Here is a 23,885-nt window from a genome sequence, read left to right as displayed (position 1 = left end):
GACACGGCACGTACAGTTTTGCAATCTGTTTTACAATCTGTTTTCCACTCGCCCGGAGGAGGAAAACGCCCTTCCACCTCTGCCCCTGCCCCTGCAGATCGGGTGAGAGCGGCCTCTCGAGACAGGCGCGCGGGGGCGGGGTCCGAGACAGGGGCGGGGCTTCGTGTCGCCCCGCCCCGCCGGCTCCCGGAAGCAGCCTCGGGGCGGGGAGGCCGGAGCTCCCCTACGCTGGCGCGGAAGCGGGCGTAGGGGCGCGTACCCCGGTGCCCGGCGGCTGCCCGCGGCCTCCCGAGCGCCCTCCCGGGCTCCATGCGCGACCATGGCGCAGAGCCTCCGGAGCTGGCTGGGCGGCTGCCTCCTGGTGTCAGGTGAGGGGTCTGCGGGGAGGGGACGCCGGGCATTCTCCGGAGTGTCGGCTCAATCACGCGCCCAGCGCGCTTCCCAAGCCGGGCTGCCTGCGCGGAGACCCGGCCCCGCCGTGGCGCTGCGTCCCGACCCGAGGTGCGCTCGGGAACCAGGGGGCCCGGCTACGACGTCGGGCAGCGATGGCCCCAAAGACGACCCCTGAGCGGACCCCAGAGGCGCACTCAAAGTGACTAAGTGCCTGGGCGGGCTGTCAGGGCCTCCCACTAAGCCCCCAGCACCCCAAGATCTGAATTCTGCCCCTCAACTCTGCAGCTCTATGGTTCCTGAGTTCTAAATCCAGTGAAACCCTTCCTGTCCTGCTCTAAATTGCCAGCCCAGGTTCAAACAGCACTATGGATCCTTTCTTCCTTTCTGATGAGCTCATCCCTGGCCTTCCAGGGTACCTTGCTCTCCGGTTTCCCTCCTACCTACCAGCCTGTTTCTATCTGGGCTCCTCCCCGCCTCTACCAGATCTCCATACAGCCAAGTTCATGCCCGAGCCCTCTCCTCTCCTTCCCCTACACTATCCCTTTTGGGGGGTATCAGCAGAACTCTAGCATTAAATACCAGCTATGGGCTCATGACTCACAAATTTATATCTGTTGGCATTAGTTGGGTGATGGGCCGGTGGCGGTTTAATATACTCTTCTCTGTACTTTTGTGTATGTTTGGCATTTTCTATTAAAAAGTTTAACAACGATTTCTGTCTCTAGCCCAAATCTATATTCTGTGCCCCAGGCTCATTCATCCAGCTGTCTCTGATATACCGACTTACGTAGCCTTCAGCATCTCAAACCTAATGCAAATTCTAAACTGGGACTCTTGATTTCCCTGTCCCCAGCCCCAGTCAGGCCATCAGGTGCTTAAGCCAGGAATGGATATTAACATCTACTTCTTCACACCAAATGTATCAGGAAGCCTAGATCTTATACCTCTGGAAATATATCTAAAATCCATCTACCCATCCCTTCACACCTTTCTACCACCACCCAAATCCAGGTCACCTTCAGCCATCCCCACTTCACTCTTAACTATCCTCCTCCCCTTAGCAATTTCTTCTCTTCGGATACAATCCAGACTCCTCAGCACAGCTAAAGCATGTCTCTCCTTCACTCACATGCCCATTTGAAGACTTGGAGCCATAGGGAAGACCTGAGTATTGGATATGGTTATTTTGTTGGACAGCCTTTTAGAGGAAGAGAGTTGCCAACATTTTCCCCTTTATTTTTACAGCACTAGGAACGGTGCCACCTCCTGAAAATGTCAGAATGAATTCCGTTAATTTCAGGAACATTCTACAGTGGGAATCGCCTGCTTTTCCCAAGGGGAATCTGACTTTCACAGCTCAGTACCAGAGGTAAGTCTGGGGTGCTCTTGGCAGAGGATGGTGGCTTTGGCTGGGCTGGTCACCCAGCTTGGGCCAGACCAAGGAGAGAGTCTGGCTGCTGTCACCCCAGTGACCTTGACAGTCCAGGGCGAGCCTCTCTCCTGGCCTTCTTCTTTCTGTCCCAGAAATTCTTGTGAAAGCTCTGTTCTCTGAAAACAGACAAGTAAAATCCTTTTTCCTTTTTCTTGTGATGGTTCATGGTGTGACAGACATTTTATCACGTAGATGGTGAGTGTCATCGGCCACTGTGGCAGCCTACCGCAATGCGAACATATCGGGCTTGTCACTATTAATGTTTTTTAAGAGACAAATGCCAGTGGTGACCATCTTCCAGTTATTAGAGTAGTATTGCTAGAAGTCAACAGTGGAAGCTATCCAAGAAAACGGAGGTATTCAAAGCAGGCAGGAAGCCCCTTGCTTGCTTACCACCGACCCCCTCAGGTAGGTTATAAACTGCACACCCCAGTGCTGCGGGGTGCAGATCATTTGCATAGTGGGCACTCAGTTACCCTGAAATTGATTGTAAGACAGCTGCTGGCTGTTGGCTGTGTCCTCTGAAGACAGCAGACGCTTATGAAGGAAGGGTATCACCAACCACGATTGCCTCAGTGGTGCTCTGACCTCCCAGGACCTGCCCGGCCTGTTGTTTTTTCCCTGTGCCAGCCCTCCCTTGGCAGCCTGCCACTGTACACCACAGGCTGGAGTGCAGATGACGCACCTTTGTGTCAGGTGCAGACAGCAACAGGAAGCCAAAGGCCTGTGAGCCGCACACCTGCTTCCCGTGTGACTCAGAAACTTTGTCAAAGGCAGACAACTCCTTCAGTGAGGAGGGAGGAATTGGGGGTCTCAGATGCCATGGATCCCACACTCCTCCCACCCGGCCTTTATTTTACAAACATATCCAAGGCCTGCTAAGTCAGAGAAGAAGGAGAAAGATGAATAAGATAATCCTCGTTTACATTTTTTTAAACTTTTTAGTTCGGGGCTTCCCTGGTGGCGCAGTGCTTGGGAGTCCGCCTACCGATGCAGGGGACGCGGGTTCGTGCCCCGGTCCGGGAGGATCCCACATGCCGCGGAGTGGCTGCGCCCGTGAGCCATGGCCGCTGAGCCTGCACGTCCAGAGCCTGTGCTCCTCAGCGGGAGGGTCCACAGCGGTGAGAGGCCCGCGTACCGCAAAAAAAAAAAAAAAAACAACTTTTTAGTTTGAAATAATTCCCAGGAAACAAAACATTTCAAAATTTCAAGTATAATACAAAGAACTTCCAAAGAGCCTATATTCACCAATTTTTAAGGTTCGCCACATTTTCTTACTTTTGCCCCTTAATATTTCATTGTGTACTTCATAAGAGCAAGGATAACGTTTCACATCACTGTGGTACAGTTATCAAGATTTGGTAGCTTCACCAATGATACAGTCCTTTAAGTCCATATTCCAGTTTTGTCAGTTTCCCCAAGGACTTAATTAATAAGCATCTTTCTGAGATTTATTTTTCTCCTGCGGTGTAGTTTCTAGCACTGACTCGTTTTATAATTTCGTCTCTGTGTCTTCTCCACTCTGTCTTGACAGCTCTAGGGATTTCACTGTGGAAAATGAACTTCCCTCTCTGTCTGTCCCTCTCCCCTGTGGTTTATTTCTTGTTGTTCTGTTCTTTGCTTCTTTGCCATTGCAGTAGAGGTGTTTGGTTTTAGGTGTTTGTCTTTTAGATGCGAGCCCCCAATAACCAAGAACGGATACCTGGGGTCCAGGTCTCCTCAGCATAGACGTGCAGACCAAGCGTGGCCTGTGCTGGGGAGAACAAAACACGCGCTGGGTGTGGAAGAAATTTGATCTGAAAAATCTGATTACCCTTCTGTGGCTCTGGAAAAGGTTTGATTCGAATTTAACCTGAGCAGTTGCATAGCACGAACTCTTGTTGTATGTGTACATTGGGTAGGGCTGGCCGGTGGTGGAGGGAACTTCAGAGGATGGCTTGGTGATTTTAATATGGAAACATCTAAAACAATTAGATGTAAATATGGGGAATAGATCCTATTAGATACTTAATGGGAAGAAAACTATCTGTAGATGCAATAAAAATGACCTAGTGAAAGGGAAGTTATTGCAGAACAACTCTTGCAATACTCTGTGTTCCACCCAATTCATGCATTAGTTTAAATGCATGGAAAGAAATGGCCACATGTGAGAAAACCCCCTTCATGAAATGACCCTTGGATTTCCCCAATGATGGGATGTTAGGCAGCCACAAAGAGTTGATTGATTAGAGAAATGTTTGTGGTCTATTAAGGAAAAAAGCAGACAGTGAAATAGAATAAGCCCAATTATCTCTGCCTCCTAAGAATGCAGTGGACTGTGGAGTGGTGCCTGAGGCAATGGGCTCTGAAGTCAAGCAGACCCAAGTCCCATGGGGGAGTTTCTTAGGCTCTCTACGCCTGTGCCTCATCTATAAAATAGGAGTGACGTCAGTTCCGCCCTCCTGGGGTTGTGAAAATTCAGTGAGATAATACTGCGAAATCAGTGCCCTACCTGACACCTCCGTGCTTGACAAGTGTTGGCTGTTATTATTTTTATCATCATCACCTTCATTGTTACCTCTTAGGGTAGCCAGATTGGTTTTGGCACAAAGACAGGAAGGTGCCGGTCAGACAAAATTCTTACTTTTTGCAAGACCAGAGCCTGGATTTCCTTACATCAGGGGGAGCTAATTATAGCTCCTCTGGCTGTTGTGACATTAAGTTACACACACCTGGTAGGTATTCTCAAACATTCCTTTCCTTCCACTTCATGTTTCTGCCACCCTCCCTTCAGGGGTTGGTGCCAGGGCTGGAGATCTGAGGTCAACGAATTTTATAATTTTTCCAGCGTAACTGAACAATAGTCACTTACAAGACATTATTTGAAATCATTGTGATACACTTATTTTGGCTAATCTGTGAATATCAACATTGCACAAACCATGCCCCACAAGTTTCAGAAATACATAGTCAAAGAAGGCAGCTTTCTTGGTCAAATATGTTGAATACTCAACCCCTTTTTGGAAAGACACGTTTTATTAGGATATGAAAGTCTCTGAGCAGTTCTGTTGTGAAGACAGACACCTATTCATGTCTCACCCAGTTTTTGCCCCAAATTGTTTGACTGTGGGATGGATTATTTTTGAAATGTCTTATGATACCTCAAGGATCATTAAGGTTCCATGGAGCACAGTTTGGAAAATGCTCGTATGAATGATACATAGTATTCTTTGAAATTGACAGTAAAGAATTTGCTTTATTCTCACATAATCCTCCATTATCCTTTGGTAGCAGAAGAATAAAGCACCAGTCAGCCTCAGAGCGACCGAGGTTAGAACTCTCATGATTTCTTCTGATTTTGTAGTTATAGAAAATTCCAAGATATATGCACAAGTACTGTCTTGACGGAATGTGATTTCTCAAGTCTTTCCAAGTATGGTGACCACACCTTGAGGGTCAGGGCTCAATTTGAAGATGAGCATTCAGACTGGATAAACATCACCTTCTGTCCTGTGGATGACAGTAAGCCATCTTGGTTTTTATTTTGTTGTTATGTCATCATCTTGCCTTGATTATTTCCCCCTTGGTTGGCCCGTCAGCAAGAATTCTTTGAGTGCCCACCAAGTGGATGGCCGTGCACAAGGAGCTTAGGGAATGTAATAAAGAGGGCTGTGGCCTTAAAGAAGTTTGTGGGAGAGATAGGACAGGATAGGCATAAAGCAATAAGATAATTAAATATAAATGTGATGACTTTAATGCCTCGAGGGTAAAAACGAGTTGGGGCCAGTGCTGTTAATGAGAAAAACTAGAAGGATTTGTGTGTTGAATTTTGGAGGAGGAAGTCAGTTTGGAATCATGACTTAAAGAAATGTGATACAATCAGCAGAAGAATAAAGACTGATTTTAGGCAGGTGTAGAGACAGAAAGGCCAGCTGGCCCAGGATGAAGGACAGAGGGACGGATACAGCTGATGGCAGATGGGTTGGGTCAGGCTGGCTGGTCGGCATTGAAAAAAATATCCCCGGGTTAGAGCTGGAAGGTCATGGGGACCCACCAGAGGTCATGAAATGAACATCATTAGAACATCAGGAATTGAAAACTAATTAAACCACCAGATAGCAATTGAGAGAATAAGGAGAATAAGAACCTCATGAACTAAACTCAAGTGCAGCCCTCCAAAGAGCAGATCGAGAGATGCATTAGAAGGATTGCCCAGGACTTCCCTGGTGGCGCAGTGGTTAAGAATCCGCCTGCCAATGCAGGGGAGATGGGTTCAAGCCCTGGTCTGGGAAGATCTAGTTTCAGACTTTGTTGGAAAATGTATTTTCTGGAAAGTGGTTTAATTATATAGGTTCAACACTAAAAATAGAAATACCATCTGTTGCTTCCAACCCAGCAATGGAAATAAAGAAAATTCAACCCAACAGAAAGAAAAAAAGAGGAGAGGAATAAGCCATTAAAAAAAAAAAAAAAAAAAAAAAAAAGGAAGGGACTCTTTACAGAAAACACCAAGTAATATAGTTGGAATAATTCCAAATATATCACATCACAGTAAACATAAATGGACTAAACCTGATTAATGAAGGCAAAGATTAAAAGATTATTATTTTTGTTTAAGAAACAAAATCCAAGAATCCTCCTTAGCCACGTCTGTCAGCATCACCTCAGCAGTGTGTCACAGGGCAGAGTACTTCAGTAGCCCAGTTGGTCTGCCCAGTTATGAAGAGTAAATGTTGATGTTTTTAACATGTGAATTTTGATTGTCATTTTGCTTTGTTCTCATACTTAGCCATTATCGGACCTCCCAGCATCCAAGTAGAAGCACTTGCTAATTCTTTACATATGCGTTTCTTAGCCCCGAAAATTAAGAATGAACCTGAAACATGGAGCATGAGGAATATTTATAACTCATGGACGTATCATGTGCAATATTGGAAAAATGGCTCAGATGAAAAGGTAAGCATGGCAAATCACATGCATTGCAGAGGTAAGCTCCCTCTCCTTTGCTCAGTGTTGGTCAGAGGGAGGCTTTGCCCGGTGGCAGCACCTTATGGTCCAGAGCAGGGGTCCCCAACCCCGAGGATCTAATGCCTGATGATCTGAGGTGGAGCTGATGTAATAATAATAGAAATAAACTGCACAATAAATGTAATGCGCTTGAATCATCCCAAAACCACCCCCCCGCCCCTGGTCCTTGGAAAAATTGTCTTCCACGAAACCGGTGCCTGGTACCAAAAAGGTTGGGGCCTGCTGGTCCAGAGGATCTCAGGCCTGGTCCTTTGAGCTCCAGAAGCTTCCCCTTGTGGGGGATGGCTGGTATGTCAGGTCACGCTTCCCAGTCCACAAGGGCAATGCACAGAGCAGACTTCCTGGGTGCTGGTGCAGGAGCTCAGGCCTTTCTCTCCCCAAAGGGAAGTTGCCTGAGAAGGCGGAGCTGACTCAGCTGTTGGCTGGCAGAACTTGGAGTCAGCGGAGTCAGGTGATCAGTGAACGTCTACTGTTACATGGCATGAGGCCCCAGTACACCACAGAATAGTCAAGTCCGTGTCCAGGGCAGCCCCAGCCCTGGATGAATGGTGGGTGTCACATTTTACTGGACTGACCCCACTTTTCCCCGTTGCTTTCCTCCTCTTCCGGGGACAGTGCCTTTCACAACATGGGCTGGGAGCAGAAAGATCTTGTTGGAACATTGCCCCCGCCATTGTGTGACTCTAGTCACATTCTTTTTTTTTTTTGCGGTACGCAGGCCTCTCACTGTTGTGGCCTCTCCCGTTGCGGAGCACAGGCTCCAGAAGCGCAGGCTCAGCGGCCATGGCTCACGGGCCTAGCCGCTCCGCGGCATGTGGGATCTTCCCGGACCGGGGCACGAACCCGTGTCCTCTGCAACAGCAGGCTTAACCACTGTGCCACCAGGGAAGCCCTCTAGTCACATTCTTGACCTCAGCTTCTCAGGTCTGCAAAATGGGCATATAATCCACTTCATTAATAAAGTGGGGATAATAACCTACTTTATAGGATTGTTGAGGAATTAATGACATAACGAAAAAAGTAAGCTTGTCCCATTACCTGAACAATGGGTGTGGTCAATACGTGAGGTTCCCGTCCCCTTGTGTAGATGTGTTAAGACTATTTTCATTCATCTTTGTTTAACTCTTACACTTAGTGCTTCTGAGTTGAATGCTATCTGTGGTCCTAAACTAACTTACATATATTTTATGTAAGTTAAGTTATGCGTATGTTATCTCCTCTGCATTAAATGTTGATTGTATCACTGATTCTCAAGCGTTTGGGAAGAAAGGGTCACCCGTGTGTATTGTCTGAGGAATGATGTAATTAAGTGTACATCTACATACTATGTAGCCCCCCCAAAATCTCAAGTTAATTTCCCCCCCCCCCAAAATGCTCTGTTGTGATCAATTCGTAACATATATAAATGTCAGATCACTATGTTGCACACCGGAAACCAATAAGATATCGTATATCAACTATACTTCCGTTTTTAAAAATGCTCCGTTAACTGATGCAGGGTATCTGCCTTCTTCACAGAACAGATGATTTTGCTTATAGTCAAGACCCCAGGATTTGTGTGCCTAGGAAGCAACACAGAAAGTTTTATGGTCACTTATCAAATGCAAGTGTCCCTGCTAAAGTCTGGGCTGCAAAGATAACTCCTGGAGCCAGCAGCCTACTGTGATCAAGGATCAGATTCCACAGTTACCAGGCCTGAGTGCCTCCTGCCCCAGGCATGAAATTCAAAACCCGGTTTATCTCTTTAGCTTCTTATCTAGAATGTGCCCTCAGGACAGGCATATGGTTACACATTTGTGCCTTCACTCTGCCTGCAGTGTGGAAGACTTCGGTGTGACACACAGAGTGTTGGGAAGGCTGCCTGCTCCCCAGTGCCTCCCTCACTGTGCCTGCAGGGTCACCTTTACCAGTTTATAGGTGCTATAGACTCAGCGTTTGTGTTCCCTTCCCCCTCTCCCCACCCCACCCACACTCCCCTGCAAATTCATACTCTGAAACCTAATCCCCAATGTGACGGTAGTAGGAGGTGGAGCCTTTGGGAGGTGATTAGGTCATACAGGTGGAGCCCTCATGAATGGGATTAGTGCCCTTATAAAGGAGGCCCCAGAGAGCTCCCTTGCCCCTTCCACCATGTGAGGACTCCTGAGACCCAGCTATGGACCAGGAAGTAGGTCCTCCTCAGACACCAGATCTGCCACTGCCTTGATCTTGGACTTCCCAGCCTCCAAAACTGTGGGAAATAAATGTTGATAAACCATCCAGTCATTGGTATTGTTACAGCAGCCTGAAAGAAATAAGATTAAATGGTTCCCTTTTAGAATGCAGGTGTCTCTGAGAGAGTGCCATATTAGGTCGCCGAGCTAAGAGCATTAAAAGCTTTTAGAAATTCTTTCTTCCTGATGGGAGAAAGTGAGAAAAAATCAGAAATTGTCCAGAAGTGAAAAAAGGCTAGAAAAGCCCTCACATCCATGCCACCCTCTTCCATGTATGCTTCTGATGTGTCAGCCTCTGAGTTTAGCCTTGAAAAAAATGTAAGGTTTTAGAAGTATTGGGTTCCTGGAAATGAAAGCCAGGTGTTTTTTGTTTTTTATTTCTGCTTTTAATGATTAGAATTTATACTGGGGCCTCCCTGGTGGCGCAGTGGTTGAGAGTCCGCCTGCCGATGCAGGGGATACGGGTTCGTGCCCCGGTCTGGGAGGATCCCATATGCCGCGGAGCGGCTGGGCCCGTGAGCCATGGCCGCTGGGCCTGCGCATCCGGAGCCTGTGCTCCGCAGCGGGGGAGGCCACAGCAGTGAGAGGCCCGCATACCACAAAAAAAAAAAAAAAAAGAATTTATACTGTACTCTTCATGTTTTCAATTGGTAAAATCCAATTCTGGCCTTCAGTGAGCTTCGCTTCTTATACAATAAAGGAATCAAGCTGTCATCAGGCCCAGCGCCCAAAGAAAAGTAACCAATTACTAAAGTAAAAACAGAGTCTGTGCTCACTTTCTATTGCAGCTCCTATTCAGGTAGCAGATTTTTCATAAGGCCCTCCAGTGAGGAAATTGTAACCATGCTGGAAATACAGGCAGTATGTACTCTTTTAATTCCCTTTATTTTGCTGTAAACTATTTTGGTTTCTCAAATTCAGAAATACATCGTCAATTATGATATATTTAAACTAAGATGAGTCTGGGATGCCCCCACCACAGTTAGGCTGAGGGGTGTGCCCTCAAGGGGAGTTGATCCGCTTGGGGGCGGGCAGCTCAGGTTCGTGAATGGAGAAGTGATTCAGAGGAGACCCCCCAGGCAGCCTTGTCAGGAGCATGCTCTGGACTTAGAAAATCACACTGAGCCTTACTGCAGATGACTTGTGTGTTCATTCGCCAGAAAATCACACTGAGTCTTACTGTAGATGACTGGTGTGTACATTTGCCAGGGCTGCTTTAACAAAGTACTGGGTGGATGAAACAACAGAAATGTATTGTCTCAAGGTTCTAGAGGCTGGAAGTCCAAGATCAAAGTGTCAGCAGGACTGGTTCCTTCTAAGGACCATGAGGAAGGATGTGTTCCAGGCCTCTCGCCCAGCTTCTGGTGGGCGCTGGCAATCTTTGGGTCCTTAGTATATAGAGGCATCACCCCAATCCCTGCCTTCATCCTTACGTGGCATTCTGTGTGCACGTCTGTGTCTAAATTTTCTCCTTATAAGGACACCAGTCGTATTGGATTGGGGCCCACGCTAATGACCTCATTTACCTTGATTACATCTGTAAAGACCCTCTATCCAACCAAGTCACTTCCGAAGGTACTAGGGGTTAGGACTTGAACATCGAATTTGGGAGGGGCAAAATTCAACCCATACAACTGGTTTATTTTTTTTTTAAAAAGGAAGCGGGATGGCTTGCGTGTCATTTAAACTGGAGAATTCAGGGCATGAGGTGGTTTGGCAGGACCGTGGTCAGTCCTTGCCCTGCCCACCCCGACCTCAGAATGGTCTCCGGGGCCCCTGAGACGACCCAGGAGGAGCGCCTGCTTCCTTCCTCCTCCTATTTTGAGCCTGAAGGAGAGATTATAACCAGTAAGTGGGGCGGGGGGGAGAAGAAAAGATGACGTCCCTTCACTGCTGAGGCACGTTCTTATTTTTGTCTCTGTTACTAGTTTCCACTTACTGGTCAGTATGACTTCGAGGTCCTCCGAAATCTTGAGTCACAGACAACTTATTGCGTTCAAGTTCGAGGGTTTCTTCCTGATCGGAACAAAACTGGGGAGTGGAGTGAGCCTGTCTGTGAGCAAACAGCCGCTGATGGTGAGTCTCGAGATGCACCGTCTGCAGTTCTGTGTCCTCTGAGCATCTTTCTTCTGAAGGGAGGGCACCGTGCAGCTTGTGGGACCTTAGTCCCCCGACCAGGGATCGAACCCACCCCCCCTAAAGTGGAAGCGTGGAGTCCTGACCCCTGGATCTCCAGGGAATTTCCTCCTCTGAGCATCTTAAGTAGCTTTAGAGACTCCCCGGGAGTGTGAGGGCGGCCGGAAGGCTCCTTAGAGATCATCATCCAGCTCAAACTCCCACCCAGTTCAGCCGCGACTGACCGCCTCACGCTGGGAAGGAGACCCCACCTTCTGAGGCAGCTCGTTCACTCCTAGACCAAAGGAACTGATGGGCGATCCTTCCGTCCGGGGAGCTGAGGCCTCCCTCCACGCGTCTGCCTCCAGTGTGCTCATTCTATCCTCTTGGGCTCCCTGAAGCAAGTCCTCCCAAGCCCACCCAGCCAAGGTCGAGCCCTGACACCCCCCCAGCCAGAAGCCTTTCCTTCCGAGGCTGCGCATCTCCAGTCCCTTCAGGCACATGAGGGGAAGGGTTTGGAAACCCCTTCACTGTGCTCAGCAAGCCGGTTTTAGGGTTCCTCGTGAATTCAGGACCTCAACGCAGTCCCCCACATATGATGTGTACCCCAGTGTCTAGCAGAGTGCCTCTACGCCTGGTGTTTCTTAAAAAGAAAAACATGGGGAAGGAGGAAGGGAAGGAGGAAAAGAGGGAGGGGGAGGGCACCAGTTGGCCTAGACACTGAGTAATTTTGTACGGATGCATTGCATGGGCGTACAGAATGATAAAAACTTGTGGCCTAGGTGTCTGCGTACCAACGTCAGGCCTTTTGGGGCCTTTTTGTTACTTAAAGATGTCCAGAGGTTCCACCAGCTCAGACCACAAAAGGATGCATACATGCAGGTCCGCTCCTGACCATTTTCATGTACGGAGGCCCTCCTGGAAGCAAGGTGCTGATCTGGGGGCTACAGAAATACAAAGGAGAGTAATAAAGAATGCCCTCCAGAGAGAGAGCAAAACTTTTCATCTTCTGTGTCACTGCAGTTCTGAGGCAAATGCACTGCTGTCATCACAGTGATTCATCATTTCAGCTCATCAAGTTCTTCGTGAATGTTGTTTTTTGTCCTTGAACATAGCTCTCTCCCTGTTTTGCTTTGTCTCATCAACTGATGTGCTGGTAGGAGGTTCAGGATCCTTACCAGTTTGTTGTTTAAACTGTTGGTGTGTCTAGGATATACCTTCCTCTAGACCACTTAACTAGTTGCTTACTGGTCACCAATCCATCTGAATATAGTGGATTATTACGTAAGCTATTTTGTTTTACTGTCCACAAAGTCACCATGAAAGACTTTGGCAAATATCAGCTGAAATTGACACCCAGTGCCAAGTGCAGCATTGTCACAACTGTGTCCCATGAGTGATTATGGGATATGTCTCAAAACAAGAGCCTGGTAGTCAGATGTGCTTGGAAATGATGGTACGCCACATTTCTCTCTCAGAAAAGTCACCCTATATATTAGCATTTTTAGCATATTTGATCTTTCAACATCTTTTTTGAGGATGAGCATTCCAAGGAAAACAGCTTGGGAAAAACCAGCCCATAATGTGCCATAATTTACCAACAAGTAACCCTGTCCAAAAAAGGAAAGGCAGCCACTTGGAGCTAATTTCTTCTCGGTGTCCTCATGTTATTATTTTTTGTTATTGTCCTTATCTTTCTTAAGTATTTGTAATTAGCCACTTAACCATCCATTCCAGAATGTTTGTATTTTTTTCTGGATATCACATCAAGCTTTCCAGCCTGGAGTTTCCTGAATCTTGTTGGGTATTTTTCCCTCTTTTTTTTTTTTTTTTTTTTTTATCGGTACGCGGGCCTCTCACTGCTGTGGCCTCTCCCGTTGCGGAGCACAGGCTCTGGACGCGCAGGCTCCGCGGCCATGGCTCACGGGCCCAGCCGCTCCGCGGCATGTGGGATCTTCCCGGACTGGGGCACGAACCCGTGTCCCCTGCATCGGCAGGCGGACTCTCAACCACTGCACCACCAGGGAAGCCCTCCCTCGTTTTGTAAACGCACAAATTACTTGCCTGAATCTAGGAATCTTTCACCTCACCCAGGCACGTGATCTTTTCAGTGCCACCCGAAGCTGTTCTACAATCATGTTAAGCAAATATTCTCAGGAATGCAGAGCCATGTAGAAGATGGAAAGCCTTGCTGTCTCTCTGGAGGGAATTCTCTGTCCGTCTCCTTTCTTTTTCTGTAGTTCCCTGTCCAGTGCCACGCCTCTATCTGAGGCTGAGCCGACCTGCCTGTGTTCCTCCTGCGGTGGCTAAGCCTCTCAACAGCACCGTTAAATAACAAGAGCTTATCTTTTTATTCCTTTCATGAATCATTTGTGCTTGAATCAGAATTCTGTGCTTTGGGAATCCCCGTCCAGCTTGAATCACTAGAATCCCTGACCTTGGAATCATCCCTCTCTCCTCTAAACACCTGCCAACTGCTTTCCCCAAGCCTGAGTACACGCCCGGTTGTCCTGTGTCCCGTCCTTCCCTGCTGTGAACTCCCAACGTAACGAGTGGCGTGGGGCGCATCCTGAACTGCCTGGTGCCTTGGCCGCCTCGTCTGCAAAATGAGGGGAATCAAAGTGTGTCACCCAGGACAGCGCCAGGCACAGAGTGAGCCCGCAATATGGGTTAGGTGTCATTACCGTTATTAATAAGGACATTATTAAAATCATACATTTAAATATTCCTTAAGGTTTATGTCATGAAACATGGCATGAGGCACACACTTTGACCAAAAAGAGAACTATTTCAAATATTTCATGACTCTTAAGTGATCACCCATTAACTGACAAAATCCAAACATTTTTTAAAAGACAAGGAAAAGTAGGGCTTCCCTGGTGGCTCAGTGGTTAAGAATCCGCCTGCCAATGCAGGGGACACGGGTTCGGTCCCTGGTCCGGGAAGATCTCACATGCCACGGAGCAACTAAGCCCATGTGCCACAACTACTGAGCCTGTGCTCTAGAGCCTGCGTGCCACAACTACTGAGCCCACATGCCACAACTACTGAGCCCACGTGCCACAACTACTGAAGCCCGCGTGCCTAGAGCCCATGCTCCGCAGCAAGAAAAACCACCGCAATAAGAAGCCTGCGCACCGCAAGGAAGAGTAGTCCCTGCTCGCCGCAACTAGAGAAAACCCGCGTGCAGCAAAGCAGATAAATAAATAAATAATTTTTTTTAAAAAAAGGAAAGGAGGGCTTCCCTGGTGGCGCAGTGGTTGAGAGTCCGCCTGCTGATGCAGGGGACACAGGTTCGTGCCCCGGTCTGGGAAGATCCCACATGCCGCGGAGTGGCTGGGCCCATGAGCCATGGCTGCTGAGCCTACGCGTCCAGAGCCTGTGCTCCGCAACGGGAGGGGCCACAACAGTGAGAGGCCCACGTACTGCAAAAAAAAAAAAAAAAAAGGAAAGGAAAACTATAGCCCACTGAGAATCTGCTTTTGTCAGACATCATTTTATGTTTTTTTAAACATAGTTCTCTCATTTAAACCTCACAAGTTTTCAGTGAGAGCATTGAAAGGCTCTTCTCCCCTTTCAGAGACGGAAGATGAAGGTCCAGAGAGGTGAAGTAACTTGCCCAAAGTTGCTCAGCTAGTAAATGACAGGAAGGAAGGAACATCTAAGCCCACTGCCTACAGATTAATCCCATAGGTAAGCAAAGGCACGATTTCCCTGTGGGTGAAACAGAAAGGGAGTCCACCTGACAGCATGGTCGGACAGACTGAAACAAGTTAGAGAGCCTTATAGAGAGGGTGTTGGTCACTAGATTCTCCCACAATTCACAGCCTGTGTAAAACAGTGTCTGCTCTCCTTCCCCATTTCCCCCTCTTGGTGAGTCACAAAAGCATCCTTTGAATTTTGTCACCATCAACCAGGTGTGCCTGTGGAATGTCCTTGTCTAAGATGCTAAAATGTCTGGGTTGGAGATCCAAGGGGACCCAGGCACTGTCCCCCAGGGCTTCATCATAGTGTCACCAACCATGTCAGGGTAGGTCCCACTGGAACTCTTAGACGGGGGCTTGCTCCTTCCCGATGATGACATTTCAGAGAAATGGCTTTCAGGTCCTTGAGAAAGACGCTCCTTGGTTGTAGGAGATACACGTAGGTCCCAGAGGGACAGAGGAAAGATTTACAGTCCCGAGCTTTTTGTGAAAATGCACTAAGCAGGGAAGGTCAAGAGTTGGCCGAACAAAGGTGAATTCTTTTGGAAGCCTTGAGTTTTTCCAGAGAGGAGCTCAAGGGGGTGCTGGGTGGTCCCAGAGCTCAGCCTTAGGCTGCTGGCGACCACACTAGCTGTTGGGGAGGTCTCTGAGTGCAGGGGATCAGGTGGGGTCATCTGTGCAGTTCTCAATTCAGAACGCTGTAGCACCTGTGTTTCACTGGGGCTCTGGGGCCCAGGGAGTCCCGTTTTCTGCTTCGAGGCAGAAGAGCTTTATCCCCACCAGGGAGCTGATTGCTACCCTGTGAGTAGATAAAGTGGATCAGAGTTCTTGCGGCTGCTGCTTTTTGTGTGTATCAGCAATCATGCCAGAAACCCAACTTGGAGGAAGACAGGAAAGGGTGAGACTTGGAAACCTCTGGATCCTCGAACAGCTGCTGGGTTTCCTCCTCATGCCTTCCGAGACAAATGTGTGGGTCCCCCCAACGGTCAGGGGTTACCATTGGATTGTGATGGTGAAAATAGTGTTACGGTCACTGTCAGCCAGTCTGTGCCTGACAAGAACATGACCCAGCCCCTTGTCCTGGCAGAAATCGCCCCCTCCTGGATCGTGGCCGGGGTCCTGGGAGCCTCGGTGTGCACCACCCTCCTGATGCTCACTGGCTGCTTCGTCTTGCTGCGGTGCGTTTACAAGAAGGCCAAGCATGCCATCCCCCCGAGGAATTCTCTTCCACAGCACCTGAAAGAGGTAGGTAGCGGGATGGAGCCAGGTGTGGATTCGAAAACGCTGACCAGAAGTTGTCCTTCTAAGTCAGGGCCGCCTAACTCAGCACAGCGTGGTTTCCTGGAGAATGACACGCACCTTGCACACTGCTCCCATCCCTGGTGCCACTTCAGGGAAGTCTGAGCTCATGGAACAGCCCAGGGGAGGGGGTAAAGGTTTGTTTTCCGAATCCCACCCTCCAACCTGGACGTTGTTCCTTCTCCGACCTTCCCTGCCCCGAGCCCCAAGTCATCAGGGAGCAAAGGTGATGGTCCTGGGACAGGAAGAGATAAAGCAGAGCTCGGAGCAGAAAAGATGAGAGAGGGAAAACTGTAGGCTGAGTGCCAGCGAACAGCCATGGGCAGAGGATGGGAGGAGGGGCAGGAGCGGTTTCAGTTGTGGGATATCTGAGAGCGACTGGAATTATGGGATGTGTGTCCGAGACTTTAGGAAAGCAGTTTTTTTTTTTTTTTTCAAGAAAGCTATTTTCAAAAGATTTGGGAAGAAGAAAGGATGTACCTGGATAGAGACTGTAGGACGGAAGTGGCCTTAAGAAATGAAATCATCCTGGCTATACTCTCACACTTAGAAATGAAATGATCCTGTCTTTGGTCTCATTCCCCAAGAAACAGACTCTAAAATGGAGATTTGCATTCAGAAGTCTTAGTGGAGGTAACCTTGGGAGTAACACCTCTACGGGAGAGAGTGCAGCAGGATGGGATGAAGGATATGATGCCAGTCCTGCAGGGGCTCTGGAGCTGGAGTGGCTCTTTAGAGATGGCCAGGGCTGAGGCTAGAGGGCCTGTGGGCCCACATTACCCTTGGGCTGGGTGTGGGTGCCCCCAGGAAGGAGGTGTAACTAGATGTGGCAGCTCCTTCAGCCCCGGGAACCTTGGGGGAGACACTCAACGGGGAGGCAGCCCCACTCCCAGCAGCCAGGGGAGCAAGTTCCTCCTTGCTGAAGGACATGTGGGTGGCGCATTGCAGCGTCCACTCCAGCCCACCCCGTAAACCACTGGGACCCACGGGCGCAGCTTCTCGAGGAGCTAAGTCGATCTCTTCCCCCGGGGAAGGTACAAGAGGAAGGTTAACGGAACAAGGTCCAGCCCCATCACTGCAGCTGGTCCCACGGGCACAAGTAACACCCTCTGCTCGGCTCTCCCTTCTAGAGGCCCCTCTCCCCTGACCAGCCGCTGCTGACATAGGCTACTGACCTGATGGGGTGACTCAGACCCTCCGCTCTGCGAGGACTGAGCCCCTGGTCACAGGACACCAGAGATCTGGGCGCTTGTGCTTATCCACTTGCCATCAGAATTGGGTCGGGGAAGTCCCAATACCATGAGATGCCCCATCACCCAGCTGGGTGCCCCCATCATATAGCAGCAGCCTTTTCTCCTCCTGATGACCCGTGTGGCGACTCCTTTCCTCGCTGGCTAGTGTCTTGGCACAAGGATCCTGGCATGACGAGGTGGCAGCTGTCACTTAAAGTTCCATGGGATCCCTACTGTGTCTCCTGGTGGAAACGTCCCCCACTGGGATAGTAACTGTTTTAGGCTTTGAGATATTATGTAGATACTTATGTAACCACTTAAATGGCATCACTTACAACTCTAAAACCGTGCTTAACTCCTGAGCCATACAAAGAAACATGGTTTCGGCCCCTGGGCCATAGCTTGCTGCCCCCCGCTCTGAGCTCACGGAGCCTAAGATTGCATGGATACCAGTTCCCCAAGTGGGTCAGCAGGAGTCATGGCAGGCGGGCCACTCCTACTTCTACCCCTAGGTCCCTGAACCCCTGTACTCTACTTCTTGGGGACACACTGTCACATACTGTCATTGATTCTCAGTGCATGCCTGGTGCTGGAGGACGATGCCCGGTCCTCCCAGAACACCGTCTCCAAGCTGGCGCCACTCCCCAATCCCCCCCCCAACCCCCCTACCTTCAGCGGCCAGCTGTCGTCCTTCCAGGCTGTCAGACACTGGGTGGGTGGCCCAGCATGCGATACCATCAGGGTATTGCACTCCTGGCCTCCTCTGCTGTCATCGGGTCCCATGGCCTGACATGATGTAATGTGAGGTCTGTGTTGTCAGCACGGGCCACCGTAACAGAGTACCACACGCTAGGCGACTTAAACCACAGACACGTATCGCCTCAAGGTCCTGGAAGCTGGAAGTCCAAGATGCAGGTGTCGGCAGGGTCAGTCCCTTCCAAGGGCTGTGAGGGAGCAGCCGTTCCAGGTCGTTCCCCAGGCTGCTGGTGGCTGCTGGCAACCTTTGGTTCCTTAGTCTGTGGAAGCATCCCCCCCATCTCTGCCTTCATCTTCACATGGCGTTCTCCCATCTGTGTCCAAATCTCCTCAGATCAGATCAGGGCCCACCCTAACGAGCTCCGTTAACGTGATTACCTCTGTAAGGACCTACCTCCAAATAAAGTCACCTTCTGAGGCATGGACTCTGGAAGGGGCACCAGTGCGCTCTGACTGGAGTTGACACCTGTTTCGGGAATGATTGGCTGTCCCTATCCTGCAGGGCCGTGGCCGGCACTGCTGAGGCCTGACAGAGCTCCACCGGCAGAGGGCCCCGCTCTGGGTCTCGGAGTTCATATGTGGTCCAGAGACCTCCCCACTTGGAGCTGCTCCCATAGTCCATCCACGCGCCTCTATCCACGCGCCTCTTTCCAGACTCCCCTGTGCTGGCCTTCCAGTCTCCCTTCCTCTGGCCCCTGACCACCAGCCTCGCCATCGGCCCCTGCCTCAGATTCCATGAGTACCTGATCTTGGGCCACTTTTCTTTCCACACAAAGGGGATGACCAGATGCACGGCCCGGAGCTTTGCCTCTTGGGAGCTTTCCCCCCACGGCCATTCAGGGCCCCCAGCTGGGGCTCCAGTGCAGCTGTGGGCCATTTTTGGTTTGTGCCCATGTGCCACACTGACCTCCCTGTGAGCCACGTTTGGCCTCTTCCCACTTCTCCTGGTCATGAGGCCCCGTCCCCCGGCGCGGTCATGGTGTGAACAGAGGCAGATGTGCTGGTGCAGCAGGGGAGGCCGGGCCGCCTGCACGTGTGCCCTCTGACCCCACCTCAGGACCTGGTGGGTCTGACAGGCCTCGTGAGGGTCACTTGTAGGTGGCACGGTCACCTGGAGTCCTGTGGCCCAAGGTTCTGTCTCTCCCAAGTCCCCATGGCCAATAATCCCAGAGCACTTTTCAAACAGGGTATAATTCTCGGCTGCAGGTGGCCAGCCTGGCCTCAGAACTGTAGCGATCACACAGTGACAATCCTCTTGGGATTCGCCATAAACTCCACTCACCCCCTTTTCCCACCGCAGACCCTCCAAGGATCTGCCGGGTCTCACGGCCTCTTCATGTTCTCACTGGGTTCATCTGAGATGTCACTGGGAGGTGAGGCCGGGCCTTCGTACCCCGGCATCAGCCGGCGTGAGGTGTGGCTAGGACGGCTTGCTCCAAAGCCCGTACCCTCTCTGGGGCCCCTTCCTGCTCCAGGCCCCCCTCAGAGCCGGCGGCCTTCTGTATCACTCACACCAGGAGCCATATTCCTGGTGTGGAACGTGTCGCCCCCCCACCCCAGAACCCAAAGAGGCCCACCTCGCATCGTGCTTCCCTGGTAGGGGTGGCGGGAAAGACACAATGACGGTCCCTTCCTTTGGAGAGGATGTCCTGGCATTCCCTGTTCCGTGGGATCCCTAAAACTGATGTGATAGGTCCCTGACTCTTCACAGGGTGAGTTCCCCACCCTCTGAAGTGCGTGTCTTAGGGAGGCCTCGCCGCTTCTTGCCTTCCTGGGCCTGTTAACGTGGTGTCGTGGTAGCTGATGTCGGGCCTTTGTTCCCACACCGGCCAGTCCATTGTCCGGGCTGCCCCTGGGAAGGACTCGTACGAGGCAGCTCCCTTCTGCGGAGGGCAGTTCCTGGACGGGGACTTGGCTGGGAGCTGCTTCAGCTCCAGTGAACAAATGTGGGCAGCACAGCTCCTGACACAGATAGAACGTGGACCGCGTGACTGTAGGCAAGAGACTCAGAGGGGCCAGAACCTTCTAAGGAGAGTGCCAGCAAGACTGCAGCAGCAGGATGAGACGCACGTCTTCTAGAGGTGCACTTCTGAGAAGCCTGTTCTCAGCAGGAAGAACAAACAAGGGCGGACCCTTTGCTCTGCATCGGAGGTGTTCTGTAAACGGAGAGCCAAGAGGAAGCAGAACTGTGCACCTGCTTTTTTGCTTCTGGTTTCACCATCAAAGGGACTCATCAGACAGGAAAGGACAGATGGGACAACAATGTGGTATCAGGCCAATCGAAGCCAGAGACGAGTTTAATTAAGGGGTCAGTTGGCAGGAGCTCTGGCCTCCAAGGCTAGAAGACTTGGCAGGCTTGACTGTGGACCAGTGAGAAATATGGGTGGGCGGGGGAGGCTGGAGAGGGGCCAGCGGAGTGAGGGCGAAGGAAGTGCCAGGAAGCCATGAGCAGCTCAGGGTCCTCAGATCATGAAATTCCCCAGTTTGACTCAAAATGCAGAGAATTCATTAACCGTGGCCCAGAGGCTAATTTTGAGTTGAGGGAGATTTGCTGGGGATGGAGACTTTTAGTTGAAAAAGCCATAGGGAGGTTTACCCACCACGGATACCCTGAGCCTGCCACCAGCCTGCTCTGCGCTTTCTTGACATTTAGCGCATCTTGCTTTGTTCTCTCCTCTCCTGTCTCCCAGGAGAGTCAAGGGTAGCTTCCAGTCTGTTCCCATGGCTCCGCTGGATCAGGAGCATTTGGGGAGGTCCCTCCTCCCCCCAGCTACCGCCTTTGCACAACGGATCTGGGCGAAATTCCTCTGACCCCTGCCTTTCCCTTCGGTGGGCTGATGGGGGTGGGGGAGGGTAGAATTTAGTCGTCTCAGAGGGCTGAGGTATGGAAATTACTTTCAGAAGGCTTAACTGATCCCTTAAAGGTGAAACCAACTGAGGGGAAGAAGTTAAAAATGCCACGCTTTAAGGAATGTTTCTGCACCTTGTCCTGAAGATTAAGAGCCTGGGTGAACCTACAAGAATGAAAAGTGGAGAACATGCACTCAGCAGATATTTCAGGAAACATACATGGGCATCTTCATGGTTGAAGTGTTGGAGCGACAGGGATGGTTAGACTCTGGTTCCTGTCTGTAACTAGCCCATCTGCTGGGAGGGACACACCATGAGGAGTCATCGTTCGTAAAACGGGCTAGAAGGAAACAAAGCACATAGATTTTAAATTTGCTAGTAGCCACAGTTATTTTTAAAGTAAAAAGGAACAGAGGAAATGAATATTAATAATACATTTTATGCAACCCAATCTATCCCAAATATTTCAACATGCACTCAATTATATTTTTCAATTGTTGAAATATTTACATTCTCTTTTTCATACGAAGTCTTCAAAATCAGGTATGTGTTTTACACCTCCAGCACACGTAGATCCAGACCAGCCAGGATTCAAGTGGCTGGCGGCTGCCACACTGGACGCCATGGAGCTGAGGGCTGAAACAGAGGGACACACAGGCTGCTGGGGAGCACCAAAGCGGGCCCCCAACTCAGCCTGAGGACGCACAGGAGACTAGCTGTTATTCCAAGACACATCTACCCCGTGCTCACAGCATCCCTGCTTCCTAGAGGCAAGGATGCCCAGGCTGTGTCAGCCCCACAGCAGCAGGATCATCCTAAAAGTCTCCCTCTGGGTTTACTAGAGGAACTCTCAGAGGGGGACCTGTAATCACTTAGCAAATGAGATGCAGGTTTATTGTCGCATTTGTTAAATTGTGGTAAAATACACATAACATAAAATTTACCACCTTACCCACTTTTACGCGTCCAGTTCAGTGGTATTAAGTACATTAACACTGTTGTACAACCATCACCACCTTCCAGTCACAGGACTCCTTTCATCTTGCAAGACAGAAACGGTATCCGATAAACAAACCTCCCCATCTGCCTTCTCTCCCAGGCCCCGGCCACCACCATCACTTTCTGTCTGTGAATTTGCCTAGTCGAGGTACCTCGTGTAAGTGGAATCATGCACCATTTGTCCTTTTCTGCCTGGCATATTTCACTTAGCGTAAGGTTCACCCATGTTGTAACATGTATCAACTTCATTACATTTTGAGGCAGAAAACATTCCATTGTATGGCTAGACCACATTCTGTTCATCCAGTCCTCCATGGATGGGCCCTTGGACTGCTTCCATCGTTGTCTATTGTGAGTAATGTTGCTCTGAAGACGGGTATATATATATATCTCTCTGAGACCCTGCTTTCAGTTCTTATGGGTGTATACCCAGAAGTGGAATTGCTGGATCATATGGTAATTCTATTTTTAATTTTTTGAGGAAGTGTCATACTGTTATTGCCACATTTTCTTAAAACAGCGTTTTCCAGCCAGGAGTTCTGTATAAAACTGAGCCCAGAAAAAGAAATGCAGAAATTTGCTAAGTAACTCTTCTTTTTCTCCTGCAGTTTCTGAACCACCCTCATCACAGCACACTTCTCTTATTCTCCTTCCCACTGTCTGATGAGAATGAAGTTTTTGACAAACTGAGCGTCATCACAGAAGTGTCTGAAAGCCACAAGCCGAACCTTGGGGCAGGCTGCAGCCTCCGGACCTTGTCTGGGCAGGGATCCTCTGAGCTGGTCTCCAAGGAGGAAGCACACTCAGCCGGGGCCAGCGACCCCCTCCTTCTCACACCTGCCTCTGAGGGTGATCAGAGCAACTGACAAACAAGGGCTGAGACCAGCTGAGTAACCCCCAAATTGAGAACCTCAGATGCTGGGACAACGTCCACACCACCGAGGAGCTGGATTTTAAAGGCTCACTTGGCACAAATACTCCATCTTGGGAACTAGCCACCTTATAAAGGCCTTAATGATTTGAAAAAATAGTTAGCCACTGAAGGTGTGATTTTCAGCCTCATTTTCTCACTCAATATAAAAAAGTTCCAGGGAATTCCCTGGCGGTCCAGTAGTTAGGATTCGGTACTCTCACTGCTGGGGCCTGGGTTCAATCCCCGGTCGGGGAACTAAGATCCCACAAGCCACACGGCCCAACAAACAAAACAAAAAACAAGTTTTAAATGGTGAGAAACAAAAATATTTAAAATGAGGAATAAAAACCAAGATGCTGTAAAACCTGACCAGAGTGCCAATAGACTGATGTGAAAAATGGCCTCGACTCAAAAGTAACCCTCAGCAAACACTGTACATGTACAGAGCGCAGACTTTGTGGATTCTCAGGGACACTTGGACTGGATTTATTTTTCTATGTGGACACATTATATATATATAGTGCTGGTGCTCAATTAAAGTCTTATTCTCTGTTTAATCCATTTGGGTTCGTTTAATGACACTACATCTGTGTGATTGTCAGATTCAACCAGGCTCTCGTGTGCCATCTTTAATATTCATTGATTCAGGGGATGTTCCTCAGTCCCTGCCTGCTGTCAACCAGGGACTGTGCCAGGTGCAGGGACCTGACAGCATCTGGGAAGCTTCAGAGAATAGAAGGCCCTGGGCTTTGAATTCTACCTCGGACACTTACTAGCCTGTAACCTCTCAGTTTCCTCATCTGTACCCGGGGATGTAAGGGTTAGTGACACTTGGTGAAAAATGCCCACCCCAGTGCCAGCACATAGTAGTCACTCAATAAACGGTAGCTGGCCTTAGCAGCTACATAATCTCATGGGTATGACTGACTTCACAAACCTCGGTCAGCAGCAAATGTCCTAGCAGACAAATAA

At 49.7% G+C, this 23,885-nt stretch overlaps 1 protein-coding gene across 6 annotated transcripts; it reads left to right on the top strand.

Moving 5' to 3' along the window:
- The first annotated feature begins 193 nt into the window (after nt 1–193).
- IL10RB (interleukin 10 receptor subunit beta) lies at nt 194–23,470 on the top strand. 6 transcript variants are annotated; one of them, XM_060098543.1, is made up of 7 exons: nt 194–368; nt 1,639–1,762; nt 5,169–5,326; nt 6,660–6,760; nt 10,974–11,121; nt 15,952–16,109; nt 22,609–23,470. In XM_060098543.1, the coding sequence occupies exons 1-7, from the start codon at nt 320–322 to the stop codon at nt 22,864–22,866; spliced, it is 996 nt and encodes a 331-aa protein (XP_059954526.1). In that variant the 5' UTR covers nt 194–319; the 3' UTR covers nt 22,867–23,470. The 6 variants fall into 6 exon arrangements, with proteins under 6 accessions (XP_059954526.1, XP_059954525.1, XP_059954531.1 ...); XM_060098542.1 differs by having other exon boundaries at nt 6,594–6,760; XM_060098548.1 differs by lacking the exons at nt 15,952–16,109; nt 22,609–23,470 and adding an exon at nt 14,741–14,811 and having other exon boundaries at nt 6,594–6,760.
- The last annotated feature ends 415 nt before the right edge of the window (nt 23,471–23,885 follow it).

Source organism: Mesoplodon densirostris, chromosome 5 (genome assembly GCF_025265405.1).
Source record: "Mesoplodon densirostris isolate mMesDen1 chromosome 5, mMesDen1 primary haplotype, whole genome shotgun sequence".
Classification (NCBI taxonomy): Eukaryota; Metazoa; Chordata; class Mammalia; order Artiodactyla; family Ziphiidae; genus Mesoplodon; species Mesoplodon densirostris.
Note: the sequence above shows the minus strand (reverse complement) of the source record. Positions and strands in the feature narration are given on the sequence as shown.

Bases quoted from the DNA above. Each gene is read 5' to 3' on its own strand.
- IL10RB (XM_060098542.1), top strand. From the start codon at position 320: ATGGCGCAGAGCCTCCGGAGCTGGCTGGGCGGCTGCCTCCTGGTGTCA. The intron at 369-1,638 runs GTGAGGGGTCTG...TTATTTTTACAG, and splicing joins CGGCTGCCTCCTGGTGTCAG to CACTAGGAACGGTGCCACCT. The intron at 5,327-6,593 runs GTAAGCCATCTT...TCTCATACTTAG, and splicing joins CTTCTGTCCTGTGGATGACA to CCATTATCGGACCTCCCAGC.